Here is a 24,919-nt window from a genome sequence, read left to right on the forward strand (position 1 = left end):
TAAACTTCAATTCTACTGTGCTGATTTGTTTTCCTTGGAATTGGTAGTTAAGCCGTCGCAGTGGTTTTTCCTTTGGAATAATTTTTCCATCGGTTTTCTCAACGTCACCATATTGCGCATGCTTTTGGTTCTGGTGTTTCCTATTAGCACAATATTGTGTTTGATTGCTTTAATCAAAGGCTTTACATAATTGGACTAAATTAACTGGACATAATTGGCATAATTAGAGTCTCTACCTCTCTTCTTGTTTAATAAATAAGAATTTATTCAATAAAACAGTGATACAATTGGAACATTTTGCAGACAAGCATCATTAACTATAGATCTTTCGAAATTGACAAATATTATTAAGTGAGAACATATAAGATGGATCCTTAGATTCTATCTGTGATCATAGCTGACATAAACAAGTATTATGTGTATGAATGAAAATCCAAAATCAGACTTGACTTGAGGGAAGGACCAGGGCAAAACCATTGAAATTGATTGTAGTGGTAGAATTCAAAGAGAAGAAATTAACTTTACTGATGTCCGAAAAGCCTATTGCCGTCATTCTTGAGGACTTGAGAAGTAATGATCTTGTATGCTCTTTCTGTGGGATGAAAACTATCCCAAAAAACATAATCATTCACATCTGTACAGATTGTAGACAATGGGTTACATATTGGACCTACCTCTATTATTCCTGTACCACAGCATCCTTTCTCCGCTATCTTAAAGCCTGTATATGTAATATACAAAAAAATTATTATTATTATTTTATAAAGAAAATAGCAAAGATCAATCGGTGAAACAGGAGGTTATTTGCTATTTATTTGATTTTCAAAAACAATTACTTAAGTAGTCTCATTTGGAACTCGAGTATATGAGAGTCGAGTTCCGAGGGGTAACTCAAGTCTCAATGACTCGAGTTCCATAGAGAAAAACACCTAAATTGAGATTTTTTTAAAGTTTTTAGTGGAACTTGAATTTCAAAGAGTCGAGTTCTTCACATTGCTAAATAGCCTCATTTGGAACTGGCTTCCAAATACTAGAGTTCCAAATGAAGCTACTTAACAAAATAGTTTCATTTGAGGTTACTCAAAGAAATTGTTTGTGAAATTCAAATAAATAGCAAAAGAGGCTAGTGAAACAGGATGCTGGTAATGGTTGATGACAAAGTCATTAAGATAACAACGTATGATTTAAAAAAAAATAAATAAAAAACTTCTATAAAATATTCTTTGGGTTCCTAAAATATAGGTTAAGTTTTAGGAATTTAAAATGTTTACGTTTTTTCATTTTGACCATTCATTTCAAATTTCAATGACAAAAATAGAACAAATATAGAGTAGGTTCCATTTTTGTCACTAAAATATTTATTCTATTAAATATATTATTAAAAAAAAATTAATGAGTGTGACAAAGTTTTCCTTTAAACCAATTTTGAATAAACCATTTTTGACACATAATTAGTTTTATAATTGCCATGTCCAAAATAGTATACATACCATATTTCAAGGACAAAAAAAAAAAAAGTGTCAAAAATTTGTGAGTTACCATTCTTTTCAGGGTGTTCAATGAGATCAAGTAGAGGGTTGTAAATATCAAGATAGACCATTCTGCTATTAGGCATGTCCTTGTTAAGGGAATCCAACAAGGTAGTCAGTTTAGCATTGAACAACATTGCTAGCTGATTGTGGCCTTCTCCACACTGTCTGTGTAATCCTCCGGCAACAGTTCTTTGTGATGGCACACATCCGATTGGCGGAGCTCCGAATACTCCAATCCTTCGTGCTCCTAGTGAATAAAGTTCCTTGAAAACATAACGAGGGACGTCAAGTATTATTATTGTTCTTGTCAGTTTATTTTTAGAAACGAGGGTATTGAAAACTTATGGTTATTATGAGGTCTTGTTATTCTTGTCAATGTCATTCCTTTTTGGTTCTTTGGTAATAGGAATAGGAAAGCAACACTATTGCTACAGTAATGAGCTTGAGTGTGACCAAGAAAGTTGTGTCATTGAAATTTGAAATTTAATTGATAGGATGAAACCTTACCTTCAAGAATTTGGTAGCGTACTTAAGCATAAGGTCAGTGTAGGAAGCAAAATCGTACTTGTATCTTCGTGAAGTAGGTCCAAAATATACATTGGCAATGTCGCAGCTACTCAATGAAATGAGATATAGACTTCTGGTTAAGATGAAGTTTGTCCTGTTTACTCCAACAATTCCTTGAAGCCTCACAATGTATTCTTTCAACATTCCAAGTTGATCGGACATCGACCAGGTTAACTTTGATAAAAAAATATATATCAAAAAAAATGATAAAAAGGGAAATACATATTACAAACAAACCGTGAGTGCACCCAAAAAAAAAGAAACAAAAGTATTGTGCATGTACCGCTATTTTGGGTGTCAAGGGATCATATCCAGAGCCACCAGAAGCGAAGCAAACACCTGTAATGAGGTCTTGAGTTTGCAGGCTTGGATCCAAATATGCAGGTAAAAGCTCTTTAATTTCCAATTCCGCTGCTAAAAGTTGAAATGGAATAAAAAAGTGAACTTTGGGCACGGATTAAGGAAATTTATAAAAAGAATGAAAAATTCTATTTTGACTCTTATGTATTCTAAAAGTTCAAGTGCGTTTGGAACAACTTATTTGTAGTAGCTTGTTTGTATAATATTTATCAAAATATATAGCTTATTTGTATAAACTTTCAATTTTGTTTTTTGGTGTAAGTCAAAAATATAACTTATATAAAAAGTAGAAAGAAAAAAAAGGGGGGAAAATTACATTTTTTTCCAGCTTAAACTATACCACATTTTACACTTACCCCCTTAAACTACAAAAATGCACAATCAGCACTCTAAAACCAAAACCTTGTAGTACTTAAACCCTATCACTTTCCCAAATAAGTTCGACAAAAAACAGTCACATGAGTTGCGCATGACACCAACTGGCATGGAACCCACTAATCCCAGCTAAAATGATTGAAATGCACCCCCCCCCCCCCATAAAACCCAAAACAAATCCCCACTTTTTTCCTAAAATCTTGTTTGGCTAGAGAGAAAAGAAAATTAATAGAAATATGAATTCAAAAAACAGTGCCACTAAAATGAACAATAATTGTGAGGGGCATTTCGGTCATTCTAGGTAAGCTTAGAGGGTTCTATTTTAGCGGTGTTACTTGAAACTCATATAACTCAAGTGACTATGGGGTGTTTGGTAGCAGTGTTCAAGTATTGTTCAAAATGATGTGAAAATTGTGGTTTAAAAAGTGTTGTGAAAATACATATTTAAAGTACTCATAATGTAAAAAATGTGTCTGATATCATATTTCAATAACATATTTTAAAATATGAAAAAAGATAATTGAATTTTGGTATTAGTGTGTATTTTTTTAAAAGTAAAAAATATCTGACAAGAAAAGTATAGTTAGTACTATTTTATTTTATGAGCCTGTTCACTCGACCTTTCTTTTTTCCTTCTCTCAGTAGTTAGTGCTCTTTGTCCTTCTGAACCCCAGGTCCTAGCTTCTTTGCTTTTCTTTTGTTGTTTCTTTCTTTTGTTTGCTCTAAATGTTTGATTTGGTTTGTGTTTTGTGGACGAAGGTTAAACTTAAATGGGTTTTGTTTTTGGGGTTTGAGGTTCTGGGGGTGTTTGGTAGTGTATTTTGAACAACAGTTTTTAGTGTTTAAACAATATTCCCTGTATTTCTATACACTTTTTCATCCACACGTATTTCTAAAAAATACAAACAATGTTACTAGAACAATATTACCCAATAGACCCTATTTCTATGGATTTTGTTTTGTTGGTGGGGTTAAATTCAACTGGGTTTTAGTTAATTTGAAAGAAAAAGACCACCAAAACAGCAAACCCAAATAAATAAATAAAATAAAATAAAAAAAGAATGAAGAAGACCTTCGACCACCAGTGTGGGTTCGTGCAAGAGAGATAGGAAAAAAAAAAAGAAAAAAAAAAAGAAAAAGAAAGAAGAAGACAAAAAGTGGGTTTCGTGCAAGAGAGGGAAAAAAAAGTCATTTAAGAGAGAAGAAAAAGTTGTCTGTGCTGTTCACATCAGTGAGTACCACAAATTTTAATATATTTACAATAATGTGATGAGTAACATTGTTAAGTTTTACCCTATGTTTGGAAGTTTTGAGAGAGAAGAGAGTAGAGGGAAGAAGAGTAGTGGAGATGAGAGTAGAGAGAAATGATTATCCTCTATCTTATTTGGATGTTTTTAAAATTAAGTAAGGGATATGGGAATAATTAGTCTTTTCATTTGTAATTTTGTTAATATGGTAAGGGTAAATTTGATAATTTATTTGGTAAAGCATTTTTATGCTCCACTCTCTTTCCAAATCTCTCTAATTTGGGGGAATTAAAAATGAGGGATTAAAAGTAGTTCAAATCCCTCCAAATCCCTCTCCCTCATTCTTTAAAAAATATCCAAATAAGGTATTTAAATTACTCTCCCTCCCTCTATTCTACTCCCCCTTCCCCCAACATCCAAACATAGCATTAGGGGACAGTTGTGCATTATTTTAGTATATATAAAATAAGATATGGTTTATGATGTGATTTTCCCAAAAATACAAACAAACAAAAAGAAAATAATACCACGAGAGAGAGAGATATCATGAATTAATACCTATCATGTCCGATGGGACCTTGCCGTTGCTGAATCTGCCTGTTGCAACTTTTCCTTTAAAGTCATACCCATACGGACTGTAATTAGCCCTAGTTGGAGTTATTCGATTGTTGTTGTTGCCTGTATCCACTGTCGAATCTCCAAAGACAAAAATTGCAGGATAGGTTTCATTTGGTGGTAGCTTTATGACAGCCGTGGTGTTGTAGAAGAGAACAAGCAAAATGAGATTGAACAATAATATAGAACAAGGATGGGAGTTCACAAAGAGAGAGTGCATTTTTCTTTCTACGCTTGCTTTCTCACAGACTCACAGTGAAAGGCGTACGGGAGTTCAGTTTCCTTTGCGTGTGATATAAGTAGTAGGTTGAACTATTGTTTTAATCCTCCACCTAACCTTTGTCTTTGTATTAATTATGTCCCTAGCTCCAACCTCCAACACTAGGGGAAATTAAATGTGACGTGTCTTAATTCATAAAACTAAATAAATAAATAAATAAATAAAGAATGATGTTAGAGATATAAAATTTTTTATAAAATTTTTTACAAATTGCTGATGTGGTGAGTGATTATTAGTAAATAAAAAAATAATGTTAATGGTGAGGTTAAATAAAAACCAATAAGAAGTTGACTATATAAACAATTTATAAAAATGTTGAAAAATAGTTTGTGACTGTAACATTACTCATAAATAAATGTGACATGTCTTATATACTTTAAGTATGGTGATTTTAATAATATGATTTTAAATCAACAATTTAAATGTTGAATAGTTTTTGGAATTTTAGTTTTTGTTAGTATAAACTATAAAGTATAGGAGATCGACATAAGTGCTTCTACAGGAAATTTTTTTTTGGATAAAATTTCAATTTATGGTGTCTGCTTCTAATAATTATGTTTTTTATTATCAGACCAAAACACTAATCAGTTTTTGATGGTGGCAGGGATTAAACTTTAAATCTCTTATTCAATTATCAGAGATTTTATCAATTGAGCTAACTAAAATTCACTATAACAAATATTTTTTTAGTACACTCCATTTGGATATTTTTCAAAAGGGAATAGTTATTCAACTTAGCATCCTTGAAAGTTTTGGACAAACATTCACTTTTTGAAAGACCAAGTATAATTTTTTTTTTCCTCAAAATTCCCTTTTTTTAGATAACAAAATCTTATATATCTAAATAAAAATACTTCTGGAAGATCTTAATTTTAGGGGAGACCATGAACCCCACCTCATCTATATGTATAGTTCTAACTCTATCCTCCATCTCAACAACCACATCCCATTAGCCAATTGCAAATTAACATATATTATATATGGATTAGGTTTCGAAATAGAGCCCAATGCCAGTCTAATCATAATTAGGTTTCGAAATAGTGTTACTAATCTGTGCGATGCACGGAAAAACTATTGATTCTGAAAAACAAAATCCAACAAGAAGTAAATAGGCATTTTGCTAGTTAGTATTTTTTTTTAAATGAAAAAATATTTAACTTTTATACTTTTTCATAGTTTAAGAGAGTTGTCTAACATTGAAGGTTATTGAGTTGCAAGTGCATAGTTACCGAAACCTACAAAGTAATTTACAATTCTTAAATCAATAAAGCAAAACTCCCAATAGTTATATACACACACACACACACACAAAACTAATATAAACTACAAATATATAAACAAAGATCATGATATGTGGAAAGTACACCAAGTTTCAAATTTGAGTAGCAATATGACTTTCTCGCAGTAACAATAATATTGACAATTTAAAACATGGAACAATATCAAAATTGTAATACTTAATTCTATTATCTTTTATGTTGAATCCAAACAAATAATTAATCAACCAAAAATCATAGCTTTTAATAAGAAAACAAAAAATCACATGAACGTAAAATAAGAAGCGTTTAAAGTGAAGAATTAAGATCAACCTCCTGAGATGCAAATACCAAAAACCCCAAGACTTAAAACTTCAAAATTTATAAAATCCCCAAATTCTACTTGAAAACCAAACCAAATTCAACAAATTTATATATATCATACCAAATAAAATTTTTCGTTTCGTAGGCTGGAAGATATATAGGCTGTAGCTTTTGATTTTTCTTCGAAAAAATAGAGATACTTTATCTACCATGTACAAAAAAAAAAAAAAAAAAAAAGTAGAAATTTCAACCCAAAAGCCAAACCCATGAAAACATTGTCAATATAAATATGGAAATTAACCCAAATACTCAAAAAAAAAAAAAAAATCAATTCTAAACATAACAAAAGAATAAGATAGAAAGAAAATCTCAGGCACATATGAAAGCAAATAAAAAATTCGACATAAAAGATAAAATTCATTAATAACAATATCCACAAATGTTGAATTAAAATTTTATTAATAATAAAAATATAAACAAATCAAAGAAGAAAGTTGAATAAGATTGCTTACAATTTTATTTATTTATTTATTATTATTATTATTTATTTTTACGTTCCAACTGCTTAGAGAGATTAGAGTGTCCATCGATCTGATTTTTTATGATTTTACTCTAGAACTGAATAGAATGCTTGCCCTGTCCTGACAAATTGTTGAACATCAATAGTCAAAATTTGAGTTTTGTCAGTTTTGAGGTGCACTTTGGATTTAGACATTCTTTACTACAAATAGTAGCTGACATAGTAGAACAAAATTTAGAAGGAGATAAATATAATGTGCCGCAAAATGATTATTGAATGTGAGTCTTTTTTATTTTTTATTTTTATTATTTTTTTTTAAGTCCTATCATAATATTTGTTTTTATATAGATTAACAGCGTTTGAGTTTGAGTTTAAATTGGACTTATTAGAGAGATAGAGTTTCGCTCTATGTTAAGTTTTGATTAAACAAAAATAATTTTTTTAAAAAATGATAATGATAAATTTGAGTTTAAGTTGGACTTGTTAGAGAGATAGGGTCTCACTCTTTGTAAAGTTTGAACTAAAAAAAAAAAATTATTTAAATATTATACTGATGTGAAAAATTGTGAGAGTTTCAGAGGTTTCGGTTATATATAATAATAATAATAATAATAATAATAATAATACGTAGATAAAAAAAACTAACTCTTACCTTAAAAAAATGGTGTTCTTTTGAGTTAAAAATTCATTCACTCAATAATACGTAGATAAAAAAAACTAACTCTTACCTTAAAAAAATGGTGTTCTTTTGAGTTAAAAATTCATTCACTCCTCTTGAGTTTGTTTCTCAATAAAAATGATAATTGTCTTATTGTTGTAAAATAAGAGATAATATATAAAACTAGCCTCATCACACGCGCTTCGCACGTGCAATGAGGCTTTTCATTTTTTATTTTTTATTTTTTTTATAGGATTTTTCTCTACTTGATTTTTTAAAAAGTTATTAGTACATGGGTTTTATACATGGATTAATCTAGGTGTTTTAGTGAGTTGAAAAATTTGTGTAAGAATATATGAGTAGAAATCTTGTTATTAGTGTGTGTATGTATATATACACACACCAAGCCAAGATTAATCCATGTATAAAACGCCTAGACTCTTGTGGTAGTGCCTATATTAAGAGAAAATCCCTTGATCCATAAACCTAGCCAATCTCTCAGTAGCCCTCCTACTCCTGCGTTTCTTGAGTTACCCAAGCACTTCCATCTAGTTTAGGGCCCTGGATTTAACCCTTCACTCTCAAACAAAGAAAACTTTCTCCACATCACTAACATGTTCTCCATCTCCAATACTCCAAGTACTACTAACGAATCTGCTTTTTCCTATGAAGAAAAGGAGAAGAGTGATAGGAGGAAATAGCCTCACCCACAGGTAGGCACGTTTTCTACAGACACTAGGGTTTAGAGAGTAGCCTTTAATTTATTTATATCCTTGGTATACAGGGATGGGGGAAGATGAAGGTCGAACCTAGACACCAGACCCCAAAGAGGGTGGTACTATTAGGGACACTCAGAACCCCAGCCTCCTAGGTGTGGATAATTGATATGTGAAATTGTGATTGCATTGAGGAACTTTTTAGTACAAAGTCCTTATATTTTTTGATAGGCCAAAAAAATATTGACCCCTTGTGATAAATTAACCAATTAATTTAGCCAAGTGAAATTAATTAGATTCGATTACATGCAATGAGCGTGGTAACACAAATAAATCATCAAATAACTAAATATGCAGCGGAAAATAAATTTACACGGTGATTTGTTTACGAATGGGGAAAACCTACACGGCAAAAACCCCATCGGGTGATTTTTAGGTCACCACTCCCGAAATTCCACTATTATCACAACAAGCGGTTACAAGTACCTTATACCAACCTACAGTTGAACCCTTACCCCAATACCCAATTTGACTTGTTTTGTAGTGACAATCTCTCCTTTTGATGCACGGCTTCCAGTACGTATCTAACCAATTTGATGCGCGGATCCCAGTACGCGGCTTACTCCTTTGCATGAATCCAAGTAAGTGACTAACTCCACAGCAACCCTTTGATTGTTGTAGTTGATTTGCAGCAGTTTCACATAGAAACACCAATAAGATCTTCAATGTTGGTGCAAGAGACTTTGTTTGGTTACGGAACCCAAAGACGTACAAGAAACGCAGTAAGAACTCTTTCTTCTGTAGGGGGAGGCTAGGGTTTCAAAAAGAAAACCTTATGAAGCTTTCTAGGGTTAGGGTTTTTCTTTTTCTACCTCCCTTAAATAGGAGCTTAATGGGCTTTCCTATTCCAAATAGGTTTACACAAACCTTAGGTTTTCCTAGTCCAATAAGGATTATACAAACCCATAAACAAATAGCCTTTTAGAATAAAAATGTTGCTGGCTATAGTCTGAATCCTATAAGCTTGATAGATCAAGACATCTATCGAGCTTTAATGAATCTCAATAGATCAAGCTTCTGTCGAGGAGGTATTGAGACCTACAGTTTGCACTTTTCTTGAGCAGTTCTTGAGTAATCTTCATGTCTTCAATTTAACCACTAGTAATGATCATCTTGAACCTTCTTAGATTTACCCAAATACAAGTAAAATGCGTTTTGTCAAAGGATATGCCAATCACATAAAAATATGTCCTTAACATTTTTTTTGGTAGAAAGGGAGAATATAGTTATTCATAGTGAGTACATGCAAAAGTGCTTAGCTCATAGACATTCTCCAGTAGTCCCCAACTCCCTATTTGTCTTAGATCCCCATACATAACGTTGATATACAAAAGATGGAAAGTGCAGGGGCAGTGCTAAAGCATATTCAGGGGGTTCAAATGAACCCCCTGACTTCAAAAGAAAAAACTATATATATAATTTTTTTTTTGGTTAGCTTAATACTTTAATTTATTTTTAAATATATATTTTTTGCACATCTTTATTGCAAGTATTTTCAACTTTAAGAATAAAGAGTAATTTTTTTTTTTTTGAGAAACCAAATAAAGAGTAAGTGTTTGTGAATTGTAAGTGTAATTCTTTTTTATAAATTTATATTATGTGTGTGTAAGTGCATACATTACTTTTTGTTATAATGTTACGTATTTGTGTAAATTATGATGTGTGTGGATGTTTGTATGTACAATATAAATATAATATAACTTTATATAATTTAATAATTAAGAAATAGAGAAGGTTTTTTTACATGTGTGTGTATTGTTGTCTTATTATAATAACTTTTTGTAATAAAGTTAGTAAAATTCAAGAAAACAATTGTAAAGTTAATGATTGCTCAAGTATTTAATTGGTTAAGTAGACATATAGTGTATAATTTATGTATGAATAAGTGTGGTTGTGTGCGTCAATAATTAATATGGAGCCAATGAGTTGAGATTCATTTAGTCTAAAATATTTTTACGAAAACAAAGTCAAATAGATAATAACAACTGTATAAAGATAAAAATGTTAGACAAACTTAACAAAATAAAATGATTATAGACTCGTAGCTACCCATATTGGCAATAGATATTCATAATGAACTATCATGTAACATTCAAAATTTGAAAATTTGTAGAATAAAATTGTAAAACTTTATGTATTTTTTTTTAATAACTCGATATATTCAAGTTCTCTTTTTATTAAAATTTTGTAATGACCTCCCTAAACAAAATTCTTAGAGCCGCCACTGGGAAAGTGGTCATATTCTTGAACTCTGCTTGGTTGGTCTCCCCCTTATTTGCCAGTACATTGGCACACCCTTTAGCTTGACAGTCAAGCCGAGGACAAACGGTCCATTCTCGCTCCATTAGCATCCTGCAATCATAAACCAAAACAGATAGAACACACACACACACACACACATAAAAGCACCCCCACTTCTCGCTCTGATTCATGCCCGAGCTTTTGCAGCACCTCTTGGATCTTTGAAACCCGACTCTTCAAACCACTAACCCACTCTATGGCTTTCTTATACTTAACTTTGGATCTAGCCAGCGCTTCTTTCAATCGAGCTTGAAAATTGCCGGTGTCGGGTTCTTCTTCGTTTTGGTGGGTTTGGAGCTCGGTCTCTAAGGAGGAGAGTTGAGCGCAGCGAGAGAGGAGAGACCTAACGGCGTCGTAAAATTCAGTGCAATCTCGTTGAAGCCAATCCAAGGTTTAAAAGTCCTGTTTGTCGATGCCACCATCGTTTCCACGTCCCCAGACCACAATGAAAGCTCTGAAACTATTAGCTTCTTCAATGACTCTGCTGTCTTCATGTGTCACCGGAGTGAGTTGGTTGAGATTGCTATTGGTAGAGGATTTTTTTGGAAACTTTCGGAGTAGTGAGAGTGGGCCCATATCTTCTCCGGACATGTCATCGGTGGTGGGCCCCACTGCCACTGTAATGACGTCGTCGTCGTCGTTGTTGTTGTTAGTCTCCTCTTCCATCTCTTCCCCAATGGATCTTGTCATTGTCATGTCATCGTTCCCCTCTTCGTCTTCCTCTTCTTGTTTCTGTTTCTTTCTCTTGTAAATACTTAATTTTTTCTTGTACGAGAGGAAGGGGCAGGGGTGAACCTAGGATTTCAAGTTAAGGGGGGTTGAAGTAAAAAAAAAAAAAAAAAAAAACCCAAATAGGCATTCATATGGTATTAACTCAATCAATATAAATACACAAAATCATTGTTTCTTAATACATTAAGATACAATCATCTACCAACAACGACAAAAAAACACAAAATAATATTGTTTTATAAGATCATTAGTTGTGGCAAAAAAAAAAAGAAAAAAAAAATCGCAAACCGAAACTTACTTTTGCTACTTTAATATAGCATTTGAAAGGTCTCATATAGTAGTTTTTTTGTAATTTTATTTTCTAAATACTAAATATTTAGCATTTAAAACATCTGATGCTAGTATTCTAATATTGAGTTGACAAGGATATTTTATTTTCATTTTAAAGTTTTGTTTTTGTTAAGTTTTTGAGTTTGGTAGTTGCTAGTTGGGCTAGGCTAAATTAAAGTGAGGGGGGCCTAAGTTTTTGGAAGAGGAAGAAGCAACTCTAGAAAAAAAATATATATATATAACAAATAATTTTTTTTTCTTTGGGCTGGAGGGAGCGCCCCCCCCCCCCCCTTGGAGTCCGTCCCTGGGCAGGGGATATAGTTTCGGTAATGGTCTTGGTATTGGATTTGAACCTTGCTGCTTGTAGGAGTGGTGGAGGCTTATATAGACTCCCACCCGCTCTCAGGCGACCCATTGCTCCTCTGCCAGGAGCGTTGTCTTTTGAGCTCTTTTTCTCTTAATAATAATCAAGTATTGATTTGATTTATGAGGTAAGCGGAACGATCACATAGTTGTTATATGTTTTCCCAATAAACTCTAGACAAAATAATAATAATAATAATAATAATAATAATAATATATGACATGTAGGTAAAAAAATGAACTCTTACATTAAAAAAATGGTGTGCTTTTGAGTTAAAAACTCATTCATTCCTCTTGCGTTTGTTTCTCAATAAAAATGATAATTGTCTTACTGTTGTAAAATAAGAGATATTATATAAAACTAGTACTCTAATACTGGGCTGACTAGGATTATTTTATTTTAAAGGTTTTTTTTTGGTTAAGTTTTTGAGTTTGATAGTTGTTAGTTGGGCTAGGCTAATTAAAAGGGAGGGGGTCTAAGTTTTTGGAAGAGGGAGACACAACTCTTGAAAAAAAATATGTAACCAATAAAAAAATTTTACTTTTTTTTTATTTGGGCTAGAGGGGCCCAAAATTTTTTTTTTGGGCCGCGCGCGGGGTGGTGGGGTGGGGGGGTGGGGTGGGCTTGGGCGCCCCCCTTGGGTCCGTCCCTAGGTAGGGGATTTGGTTATGGTTATGGTTTTGGTAATGGTAATGGTATTGGTATTGGATTTGAACATCGTTGCTTGTAGGAGTGGTGGAGGCTTATATAGACCCTCACCTACTTTCAGACTACCCATTGCTCCACCATCAGAAGAGTTGTGTCTTTTGAGCTATTTTTCTCTTAATAATAATCAAGTATTGATTTGATTTATGAGGTAAGCGGAATGATCACACAGTTATTATATGTTTTCCCAAGAAAATTTAGACATAATAATAATAATAATAATAATAATAATAACAACAAAAAATAATAATAATAATTTTGGGCTTTGAGACAGGTGTGAAATTTTGTGAATCCCTTCATCCCTGACCATCTTTCTTTCTGTTTATTTTTTACATTTTTGGGCTGTGGCCCAAGATGACTTGAGTCCAACAATAAATAGACCCGGTATTCATTTGGAAATAACTTATTTAATATTTTTTTTTTCCTTTTGTGACAAAAAAGACCTGACGTTTTGAGGAAAAACCATAGAGTGAGACTCGCAAATAGTTAATTGAACCTGACTTTTTGACCAAAATGTTAGTGTGGGGATGAGCAATAGTACCTAGCTGGTTAAGCAATAAGTTAACCAAACCAAAAGAAAAAAGAAAAAAGAAAAAAAGCTTCTTTCTTGTGGGACTCACAAAAAAATAAACAAACAAAAAGATCCCTTATATCAGCTTATAATTGTGTCAAATTGCACACCAAATCAAGTCAAATATTAAAAAGTTCAGAACTTAATCATTTTATTTTATTTTATTTTAAATATGAGATGGGTTTGGGCTCATATTAATAATTTATTTGTTGGGATTTGTATCTAAACACATTCTTTCATTAATAAAAATATTTTATTTTATGTGAATTATATGAACATTAGACATCATTCATTTGATGAATAGTCTATGAGATGATTGTATGTGATTTAAGTATGGAATGTGATTTGCCTATAGAAGATATAAATTTCAATTAATTATAAACTCATAAATCTTAGTTTGCAGTGTGCAATGAAATTGGACATTTCATCTTTTCAGTTTATGACATATCAATCATGATGACTGTCTTAATCATAGAAGTGAAGATTTCTAATTGATATATTGGTGAGTATTTGGAATACATTGAATCTGACCACTATATATCAATGTTCTATAACTACTATCACTTGAACAAATAATCTCATGAGAGGCGTACAATAATAATTTAGGAAAAGGTTGAGACTTTGTAAATTGTAGTTAAAAAAAAAAAAAAAAAAATGATTGAAATACAATTTGGTTCTTTGGAGTTTACAGAGGTTAGTATTTTTGACAATTATTTTCGTTCTTAAAGTTTTAGTTTGGTCCCCAAGTTTACAGACACAGCCAATTTAATCCTTTTGTCAGTTGCCATTACAATTTTGGATCAAGTTCCTATAATGAACCCATTTTTAGTATTAAATTTAGGTTTTCTTTCCCTTTTCAATTTTTTCAATCTTTCTCTCTTCTCTCCTTTGGCACAACCACCTCTTTTCTTTTGGTCGCTACCACCACTCCTTTATCTGATGAAGAGCCAATTTAATATAATGGGTTTAAGTTTGAAATTTACTATCGAAGGGTGTGTGTACGAGTTATTCTACTATAGATTTGGTTATCTCCTCTTGCTTTTTTTTTTTTTTTTTTGGTGAAGGGTGTTTGTTTCAGGATTTGATTGTAGTTGTTTTGTAGGTAATTTTGATGAGCAATTTGGTTTATAATGTAAGGGGACAAAATTGGCCTTTGCCCTTTTTAAAAAATCAATCCAGCATTTTGCCCCATTTCTCAAACTAATTAGAAAAATGCCCCTCTTTTGAAACTCGACTTTCTCAAAATCGAGTTTAAAAGAAAAAAAAAATTTCTGGAGGACTATAGTGACGTTTTAAGGATCTATAGTGGCATTTTATAACTTGATCTTCATGAACTTGAGTTCAATGCAAGTTTTTCCCTTTTTTAACCTATAACTCGAGTTCATGGAGCTCGAGTTACAAAACGCCACTATAGGCTCATTAAAACGTTACTATAAGCTCCTTAAAACGCCACTATAGGACTTAAACTATATTTTGAGAAAGTCGAGTTTTAAAAAAGGGGCATTTCCCTAAATAATTTGGGAAATGGGGTAAAATGCTGGATTGTTTTTTAAAAAGGACAAAGGCCAATTTTTTCCTAATGTAAGGTATTGAGAATCTGAGATATGAAATTTGGATGTAGGAGAGAATGTCTAATATATTCTCAATTGTCTATTTATTGTTTAGAAGTAGATCTATCATGCTCCAAACTCAGCTGTATGAGTCAATGACTTGAGAAAAGTTGCACATCAATTGTCTATTTATTGTATAGAAGTAGATGAGATCTATCATGCTCCAAACTCAAACTGTTTGAGTCAATCACTTGACAAAAGCAGCGTGCAAGACCGTATTAAAGGATATTGTTTGTTTTACACAATGTTTTTTTATAACCTTAATACGTGACTTTAAATGACATTTATAAGTCACAGTTACACACATTGTCTAGAACAAGTTTTTACCTTACTAAAAAGAGTCATAATTATCTCCAAAAATTAATGGAGTAAATAATAGCTAATAAAATACCATTAACATTTTTTTCAAAAAAAAAAAAAAATACCATTAACATTAATTTCTAAGAATAATTCTATAATAAAAAAAGAAAAAAAAATATATATATATACATTGACATGATCCACAGTATGTACCATAGTAAAGAATAATAAAGAAAAGTCCATGGATTCAGAGTTGCATTGGATAATGTCAATAAGTTTTACATGAGATAGCAAATTAGAATAGAGTTTTTCAATTTGTAAACTTCAATTCTACTGTGCTGATTTGTTTTCCTTGGAATTGGTAGTTAAGCCGTCACAGTGGTTTTTTCTTTGGAATAATTTTTCCATCGGTTTTCTTAGTGTCACCATATTGCGCATGATTTTGGTTCTAATGTTATTCCTATTAGCACACTATTGTGTTTGATTGTTTTAATCAAAGGCCTTACATAATTGGACTAATTAACTGGACATAATTGGCACAATCGGAGTCTTTGCCTCTCTTCTTGTTTAATAAATAAAAATTAATGGAGTAAATAATAGCTAATAAAATACCGTTAACATTTCCAAGAATAATTCTATAATTAAAATATATATATATATTTATATATATATATGTTGACATGATCTACAGTATGTACCATAGTAAAGAATAATAAAGAACAGTCCGTGGTTTCAGAGTTGCATTGGATAATGTCAATAAGTTTTAAATGAGATAGCAAATTAGAATAGAGTTTTTCAATTTGTAAACTTTAATTCTATTGTGCTGATTTGTTTTTCTTGGAATTGGTAGTTAAGCTGTCTCAGTGCTTTTTCCTTTGGAATAATTTTTCCATCGATTTTCTCAACGTCACCATAATGCGCATGCTTTTTGTAAGGACACGATTCTTTGGCGGCCCAATAAGGATGTTGGGCTCGCGCATGAAAGATCCCTCACAATATGATTTGCAGAGAGTGGGCTTGAAAAACTAGCCGTTGGTCACGGGGCGATGCTCCGGTCTTGATTTTAGAGGAATTCATATAGCAAGAGGAGTTGGGTTTGAATATTTAAGCTCTGCAGGGTCGCATCATATGGGGTTGGACTCCTCGGACTTGATCTGAGGGTCATTAAAGTCTTACCCCGGTTCCCCGACGGTGGGTTTTTCTGTGATATGCAGGTGTTCTCCTGATGTTTTCCCCCAAGGAGTCTTTGTTTTTGAGGTGGAATGGGGCCTCCCTTTAGATTTACTTGCTTTCTTCTTTTATACTCGTCTGCGTTAACTGTCCTTCGTCCACGTGTAGGGTCAACCTTTACAAGACTGATATTTGTCCCATCAGTCTAATCCCAGAATTGTTGGGGATGATTGATAAGGCTGAAGAATACGGCTCTGCTAGGTGCAGAGTCTTATCTGGGAAGGGTCATAAGGGTAACTTTCCCAAGATATTTTAGGTCTCTTTTCAAGTTTAGTCCTATACCAGTTTTACCCCTTTATTCCGGTGAGATTTTGGATCTGCCGAGGACTGAACTGTCCTCGGCTGTATTCCAAAACAGTCTTGTGCTCTATGTTATCGGGCTTGCGCCATAGCTCTCCTCGGCTTGGGCCATAGCTCTCCTCGGCTTGGGCCTTCGGACTCTCCACGAGCAAATGGGCCTGTCCCATAGATTATTGGGCCCCACACTTTTGGTTCTGGTGTTATTCCTATTAGCACAATATTGTGTTTGATTGCTTTAAGCAAAGGCCTTACATAATTGGACTAAATAATTAACTAGACATAATTGGCACAATCGAAGTCTCTGCCTCTCTTCTTGTTTAATAAATAAAAATTAATGGAGTAAATAATAGCTAATAAAATACCATTAACATTTCCAAGAATAATTCTATAATAAAAAATGAAATATATATATATATATATATATACATTGACATGATCCACAATATGTACGATAGTAAAGAATAATAAAGAAAAGTCCGTCAGAGTTGCATTGGAGAATTTCAATAAGTTTTACATGAGATAGCAAATTAGAATAGAGATTTTCAATTTGTAAACTTCAATTCTACTGTGCTGATTTGTTTTCCTTGGAATTGGTAGTTAAGCCGTTGCAGTGGTTTTTCCTTTGGAATAATTTTTCCATCGGTTTTCTCAACGTCACCATATTGCGCATGCTTTTGGTTCTGGTGTTTCCTATTAGCAGAATATTGTGTTTGATTGCTTTAATCAAAGGCCTTACATAATTGGACTAAATAATTAACTGGGCATAATTGGCACAATCAGAGTCTCTACCTCTCTTCTTGTTTAATAAATAAGAATTTATTTAATAAAACAGTGATACAATTGGAACATTTTGCAAACAAGCATCATTAACTATAGATCTTTCGAAATTGACAAAAAAATTAAGTGAGAACATATAAGATGGATCCTTAGATTCTATCTGTGATCATAGCTAACAAAAACAAGTATTATGTGTATGAATGAAAATCCAAAATCAGACTTGACTTGAGGGAAGGACCAGGGCAAAACCATTGAAATTGATTGTAGTGGTAGAATTCAAAGAGAAGAAATTAACTTTACTGATGTCCGAAAAGCCTATTGCCGTCATTCTTGAGGACTTGAGAAGTAATGATCTTGTATGCTCTTTCTGTGGGATGAAAACTATCCCAAAAAACATAATCATTCACATCTGTACAGATTGCAGACAATGGGTTACATATTGGACCTACCTCTATTATTCCTGTACCACAGCATCCTTTCTCCGCTATCTTAAAGCCTGTATATGTAATATACAAAAAAATTATTATTATTATTTTATAAAGAAAATAGCAAAGATCAATCGGTGAAACAGGAGGTTATTTGCTATTTATTTGATTTTCAAAAACAATTACTTAAGTAGTCTCATTTGGAACTCGAGTATATGAGAGTCGAGTTCCGAGGGGTAACTCAAGTCTCAATGACTCGAGTTCCATAGAGAAAAACACCTAAATTGAGATTTTTTTAAAGTTTTTAGTGGAACTTGAATTTCAAAGAGTCGAGTTCTTCACATTGCTAAATAGCCTCATTTGGAACTGGCTTCCAAATACTAGAGTTCCAAATGAAGCTACTTAACAAAATAGTTTCATTTGAGGTTACTCAAAGAAATTGTTTGTGAAATTCAAATAAATAGCAAAAGAGGCTAGTGAAACAGGATGCTGGTAATGGTTGATGACAAAGTCATTAAGATAACAACGTATGATTTAAAAAAAAATAAATAAAAAACTTCTATAAAATATTCTTTGGGTTCCTAAAATATAGGTTAAGTTTTAGGAATTTAAAATGTTTACGTTTTTTCATTTTGACCATTCATTTCAAATTTCAATGACAAAAATAGAACAAATATAGAGTAGGTTCCATTTTTGTCACTAAAATATTTATTCTATTAAATATATTATTAAAAAAAAATTAATGAGTGTGACAAAGTTTTCCTTTAAACCAATTTTGAATAAACCATTTTTGACACATAATTAGTTTTATAATTGCCATGTCCAAAATAGTATACATACCATATTTCAAGGACAAAAAAAAAAAAAGTGTCAAAAATTTGTGAGTTACCATTCTTTTCAGGGTGTTCAATGAGATCAAGTAGAGGGTTGTAAATATCAAGATAGACCATTCTGCTATTAGGCATGTCCTTGTTAAGGGAATCCAACAAGGTAGTCAGTTTAGCATTGAACAACATTGCTAGCTGATTGTGGCCTTCTCCACACTGTCTGTGTAATCCTCCGGCAACAGTTCTTTGTGATGGCACACATCCGATTGGCGGAGCTCCGAATACTCCAATCCTTCGTGCTCCTAGTGAATAAAGTTCCTTGAAAACATAACGAGGGACGTCAAGTATTATTATTGTTCTTGTCAGTTTATTTTTAGAATGAGGGTATTAAAAACTTATGGTTATTATGAGGTCTTGTAATTCTTGTCAATGTCATTCTTTTTGGTTCTTTGGTAATAGGAATAGGAAAGCAACACTATTGCTACAGTAATGAGCTTGAGTGTGACCAAGAAAGTTGTGTCATTGAAATTTGAAATTTAATTGATAGGATGAAACCTTACCTTCAAGAATTTGGTAGCGTACTTAAGCATAAGGTCAGTGTAGGAAGCAAAATCGTACTTGTATCTTCGTGAAGTAGGTCCAAAATATACATTGGCAATGTCGCAGCTACTCAATGAAATGAGATATAGACTTCTGGTTAAGATGAAGTTTGTCCTGTTTACTCCAACAATTCCTTGAAGCCTCACAATGTATTCTTTTAACATTCCAAGTTGATCGGACATCGACCAGGTTAGCTTTGATAAAAAAAAATATATCAAAAAAAATGATAAAAAGGGAAATACATATTACAAACAAACCGTGAGTGCACCCAAAAAAAAAAAGGAACAAAAGTATTGTGCGTGTACCGCTATTTTGGGTGTCAAGGGATCATATCCAGAGCCACCAGAAGCGAAGCAAACACCTGTAATGAGGTCTTGAGTTTGCAGGTTTGGATCCAAATATGCAGGTAAAAGCTCTTTAATTTCCAATTCCGCTGCTAAAAGTTGAAATGGTATCAAAAAGTGAACTTTGGGCACGGATTAAGGAAATTTATAAAAAGAATGAAAAATTCTATTTTGACTCTTATGTAGTCTAAAAGTTCAAGTGCGTTTGGAACAACTTATTTGTAGTAGCTTATTTGTATAATATTTATCAAAATATATAGCTTATTTGTATAAACTTTCAATTTTGTTTTTTAGTGTAAGTCAAAAATATAACTTGTATAAAAAGTGGAAAGAAAAAAAAGGGGGGAAAATTACATTTTTTTTTCCAGCTTAAACTATACCACATTTTACTCTTACCCCCTTAAACTACAAAAATGCACAATCAGCACTCTAAAACCAAAACCTTGTAGTACTTAAACCCTATCATTTTCCCAAATAAGTTCGACAAAAAACAGTCACATGAGTTGCGCATGACACCAACTGGCATGGAACCCACTAATCCCAGCTAAAATGATTGAAATGCACCCCCACCCTAAACCCCAAAACAAATCCCCACTTTTTTCCTAAAATCTTGTTTGGCTAGAGAGAAAAGAAAATTAATAGAAATATGAATTCAAAAAATAGTGCCACTAAGATGAACAATAATTGTGAGGGGCATTTCGGTCATTTTAGCGGTGTTACTTGAAACTCATATAACTCAAGTGACTATGGGGTGTTCGGTAGCAGTGTTCAAGTATTGTTCAAAATGGTGTGAAAATTGTGATTTAAAAAGTGTTGTGAAAATACATGTTTAAAGTACTCATAATGTAAAAAATGTGTCTGATATCATATTTCAAATAACATATTTTAAAATATGAAAAAAGATAATTGTATTTTGGTATTAGTGTGTATTTTTTTAAAAGTAAAAAATATCTGACATGAAAAGTATAGTTAGTAATATTTTATTTTATGAGCCTGTTCACTCGACCTTTCTTCTTTCCTTCTCTCAGTAGTCAGTGCTCTTTATCCTTCTGAACCCCAGGTCCTAGCTTCTTTGCTTTTCTTTTGTTGTTTCTTTCTTTTGTTTGCTCTAAATGTTTGATTTGGTTTGTGTTTTGTGGACGAGGGTTAAACTCAAATGGGTTTTGTTTTCGGGGTTTGAGGTTCTAGGGGTGTTTGGTAGTGTATTTTGAACAACAGTTTTTAGTGTTTAAACAATATTACATGTATTTCCATACACTTTTTCACCCACACGTATTTCTAAAAAATACAAACAACGTTACTAGAACAATATTACCCAACGGACCCAATTTCTATGGATTTTGTTTTGTTGGTGGGGTTAAATTCAACTGGGTTTTAGTTAATTTGAAAGAAAAAGACCACAAAAACAGCAAACCTAAATAAATTAATAATAAAAAAAAAAAAGAATGAAGAGGAAGACCTTCGACCACCAGTGTGGGTTCGTGCAAGAGAGATGGGAAAAAAGAAAAAGAAAGAAGAAGACAAAAAGTGGGTTTCGTGCAAGAGAGGGGAAAAAAAAGTCATTTAGGAGAGAAGAAAAAGTTGTCTGTGCTGTTCACATTAGTGAGTACCACAAATTTTAATATATTTACAATAATGTGATGAGTAACATTGTTAAGTTTTACCCTATGTTTGGAAGTTCTGAGAGAGAGGAGAGTAGAGGGAAGAAGAGTAGTAGAGAGGAGAGTAAAGAGGAATGGTTATTCTCTACCTTATTTGGATGTTTTTAAAATTAAGTAAGGAAGATGAGAGTAATTAGTCTTTTCATTTGTAATTTTGTTAATATGGTATGGGTAAATTTGGTAATTTATTTGGTAAAACATTTTTATGCTCCACTCTCTCTCCAAATCTCTCTAATTTGGGAGAATTAAAAATGAGGGGTTAGAAGTAGTTCAAACCCCTCCAAATCTCTCTCCCTCATTTTTAAAAAAATATCTAAATAAGGTATTTGAATTACTCTCTATCTCTCTACTCTACTCCCCCCTTTCCCCAACGTCCAAACATAGCATTAGGGGACAGTTGTGCATAATTTTAGTATATATAAAATAAGATATGGTTTATGATGTGATTTTCCCAAAAATACAAACAAACAAAAAGAAAATAATACCACGAGAGAGAGAGATATCATGAATTAATACCTATCATGTCCGATGGGACCTTGCCGTTGCTGAATCTGCCTGTTGCAACTTTTCCTTTAAAGTCATTCCCATACGGACTGTAATTAGCCCTTGATGGAGTTATTCGATTGTTGTTGTTGCCTGTATCCACTGTTGAATCTCCAAAGACAAAAATTGCAGGATAGGTTTCATTTGGTGGTAGCTTTATGACAGCCGTGGTGTTGTAGAAGAGAACAAGCAAAATGAGCTTGAACAATAATATAGAACAAGGATGGGAGTTCACAAAGAGAGAGTGCATTTTTCTTTCTACGCTTGCTTTCTCACTGACTCACAGTGAAAGGCGTACGGGAGTTCAGTTTCCTTTGCGTGTGATATAAGTAGTAGGTTGAACTATTGTTTTAATCCTCCACCTAACCTTTGTCTTTGTATTAATTATGTCCCTAGCTCCAACCTCCATCAGTGAGGGGAAATTAAATGTGACGTGTTTTAATTCATAAAACTAAATAAATAAATAAAGAATAATACTAGAGATATAAATTTTTTTATAAAATTTTTTATAAACCGTTGATGTGGTGAGTGGTTATTAGTAAATAAAAAAATGATGTTAATAGTGAGGTTAAATAAAAACCAATAAGAAGTTGGCTACATAAATAGTTTATAAAAATGTTGTAAAATAGTTTGTAACTGTAATATTACTCATAAATAAATGTGACATGTCTTATATACTTTAAGTATGGTGATTTTAATAATATGATATTAAATCAACAATTTAAATGTTGAATAGTTTTTGGAATTTTAGTTTTTGTTAGTATAAACTATAAAGTATAGGAGATCAACATAAGTGCTTCTACAGGAAATTTTTTTTTTGGATAAAATTTCAATTTATGGTGTCTGCTTCTAATAATTATGTTTTTTATTATCAAACCAAGACACTAATCAGTTTTTGATGCAGGCAGGGATTAAACCTTAAATCTCTTATTTAATTATCAGAGATTTTATCAGTTGAGCTAACTAGAATTCACTATAACAAATAATTTTTTAGTACACTCCATTTGGATATTTTTCAAAAGGGAATAGTTATTCAACTTAGCATCCTTGAAAGTTTTGGACAAACATTCACTTTTTGAAAGACCAAGTATAATTTTTTTTTCCTCAAAATTCCCTTTTTTTAGATAACAAAATCTTATATATCTAAATAAAAATACTTTTGGAAGATCTTAATTTTAGGGGAGACCATGAACCCCACCTCATCTATATGTATAGTTCTAACTCTATCCTCCATCTCAACAACCACATCCCATTAGCCAATTGCAAATTAACATATATTATATATGGATTAGGTTTCGAAATAGAGCCCAATGCCAATCTAATCATAATTAGGTTTCGAAATAGTGTTACTAATCTGTGCGATGCACGGAAAAACTATTGATTCTGAAAAACAAAATCCAACAAGAAGTAAATAGGCATTTTGCTAGTTAGTATTTTTTTTTTTAAATGAAAAAATATTTAACTTTTATACTTTTTCATAGTTTAAGAGAGTTGTCTAACATTGAAGGTTATTGAGTTGCAAGTGCATAGTTATCGAAACCTACAAAGTAATTTACAATTCTTAAATCAATAAAGCAAAACTCCCAATAGTTATAGACACACACACACACAAAAAACTAATATAAACTACAAATATATAAACAAAGATCATGATGAGGAAAGCACACCAAGTTTCAAATTTGAGTAGCAATATGACTTTCTCACAGTAATAATAATATTGACAATTTAAAACATGGAACAATATTAAAATTATAATACCTAATTCCATTATCTTTTATGTTGAATCCAAACAAATAATTAATCAACCAAAAATCATAGCTTTTAATAAGAAAACAAAAAATCACATGAACCTAAATAAAAAGCTTTTAAAGTGAAGAATTAAGATCAACCTCCCGCGATGCAAATACCAAAAACCCCAAGACTTAAAACTTCAAAATTTATAAAATCCCCAAATTCTACTTGAAAACCAAACCAAATTCAACAAATTTATATATATCATACCAAATAAAAATTTTCGTTTCCTAGGTTGGAAGATATATAGGTTGTAGCTTTTGATTTTTCTTCGAAAAAATAGAGATACTTTATCTGCCATGTACCAAAAAAAAAAAAAAATAGTAGAAATTTCAACCCAAAAGCCAAACCTATGAAAACAATGTCAATATAAATATGGAAATTAACCCAAATACTCAAAAAAAAAAAAAAAAATCAATTCTAAACATAACAAAAGAATAAGATAGAAAGAAAATCTCAGGCACATATGAAAACAAATAAAAAATTCGACATAAAAGATAAAATTTATTAATAACAATATAAACAAATATCTACAAATGTTGAATTAAAATTTTATTAATAATAACAATATAAACAAATCAAAGAAGAAAGTTGAATAAGATTGCTTGCAATTCTTTTATTTTATTATTATTTATTTTTACGTTCCAACTGCTTAGAGAGGTTAGAGTGTCCATCGATCTGACTTTTTATGATTTTACTCTAGAACTGAATAGAAAGCTTGCCCTGTCCTGACAAATTGTTGAACATCAATAGTCAAAATTTGAGTTTTGTCAGTTTTGAGGTGCACTTTGGATTTAGACATTCTTTACTACAAATAGTAGCTGACATAGTAGAACAAAATTTAGAAGGAGATAAATACATTTTATTTAAATATTGTGCTGACGTGGAAAATTATGAGAGTTTCAAAGGTTTCGGTTTTATATATATACTAGTCGCTAACCCGTGCGATGCACGGGAAAGCTGTTAAGTTATCACTTATGACAGTGCTACACAGCCTT

The 24,919-nt window shown here is 32.0% G+C and overlaps 2 protein-coding genes across 6 annotated transcripts; both read right to left on the bottom strand.

The window, feature by feature from the left end:
• Positions 1–257: 257 nt before the first annotated feature.
• Positions 258–4,963, bottom strand: LOC115988970 (GDSL esterase/lipase EXL3-like). Of its 2 annotated transcripts, none has more exons than XM_031112609.1 (5): positions 4,640–4,963; positions 2,383–2,510; positions 2,040–2,273; positions 1,540–1,795; positions 258–721 (listed from the first exon to the last, which is right to left on the bottom strand). In XM_031112609.1, the coding sequence occupies exons 1-5, from the start codon at positions 4,914–4,916 to the stop codon at positions 522–524; spliced, it is 1,095 nt and encodes a 364-aa protein (XP_030968469.1). In that variant the 5' UTR covers positions 4,917–4,963; the 3' UTR covers positions 258–521. The 2 variants fall into 2 exon arrangements, with proteins under 2 accessions (XP_030968469.1, XP_030968468.1); XM_031112608.1 differs by having other exon boundaries at positions 2,383–2,513.
• Positions 1,548–22,424, bottom strand: LOC115988971 (GDSL esterase/lipase EXL3-like). Of its 4 annotated transcripts, none has more exons than XM_031112613.1 (5): positions 22,104–22,424; positions 19,888–20,018; positions 19,543–19,776; positions 19,045–19,300; positions 1,548–1,597 (listed from the first exon to the last, which is right to left on the bottom strand). In XM_031112613.1, exons 1-5 carry the CDS (start codon positions 22,378–22,380, stop codon positions 1,587–1,589), a joined length of 909 nt encoding a protein of 302 aa, XP_030968473.1. In that variant the 5' UTR covers positions 22,381–22,424; the 3' UTR covers positions 1,548–1,586. The 4 variants fall into 4 exon arrangements, with proteins under 4 accessions (XP_030968473.1, XP_030968472.1, XP_030968471.1 ...); XM_031112612.1 differs by lacking the exon at positions 1,548–1,597 and adding an exon at positions 17,794–18,226 and having other exon boundaries at positions 19,888–20,012; XM_031112611.1 differs by lacking the exon at positions 1,548–1,597 and adding an exon at positions 17,794–18,226 and having other exon boundaries at positions 19,888–20,015.
• Positions 22,425–24,919: the final 2,495 nt, after the last annotated feature.

Source organism: Quercus lobata, chromosome 5, assembly GCF_001633185.2.
Source record: "Quercus lobata isolate SW786 chromosome 5, ValleyOak3.0 Primary Assembly, whole genome shotgun sequence".
Taxonomy (NCBI): domain Eukaryota; kingdom Viridiplantae; phylum Streptophyta; class Magnoliopsida; order Fagales; family Fagaceae; genus Quercus; species Quercus lobata.

Excerpts from the sequence above, each read along its gene's own strand:
- LOC115988970 (XM_031112608.1), bottom strand. The coding sequence starts at position 4,916 with ATGCACTCTCTCTTTGTGAACTCCCATCCTTGTTCTATATTATTGTTC. Across the intron at positions 2,274-2,382 it reads CCTTGACACCCAAAATAGCG|TTAACCTGGTCGATGTCCGA; the intron begins GTACATGCACAA and ends TTTTTATCAAAG. Across the intron at positions 722-1,539 it reads TGAACACCCTGAAAAGAATG|GCTTTAAGATAGCGGAGAAA; the intron begins GTAACTCACAAA and ends TTACATATACAG.
- LOC115988971 (XM_031112610.1), bottom strand. The coding sequence starts at position 22,380 with ATGCACTCTCTCTTTGTGAACTCCCATCCTTGTTCTATATTATTGTTC. Across the intron at positions 20,019-22,103 it reads GGTCCCATCGGACATGATAG|CAGCGGAATTGGAAATTAAA; the intron begins GTATTAATTCAT and ends TTCAACTTTTAG. Across the intron at positions 18,227-19,044 it reads TGAACACCCTGAAAAGAATG|GCTTTAAGATAGCGGAGAAA; the intron begins GTAACTCACAAA and ends TTACATATACAG.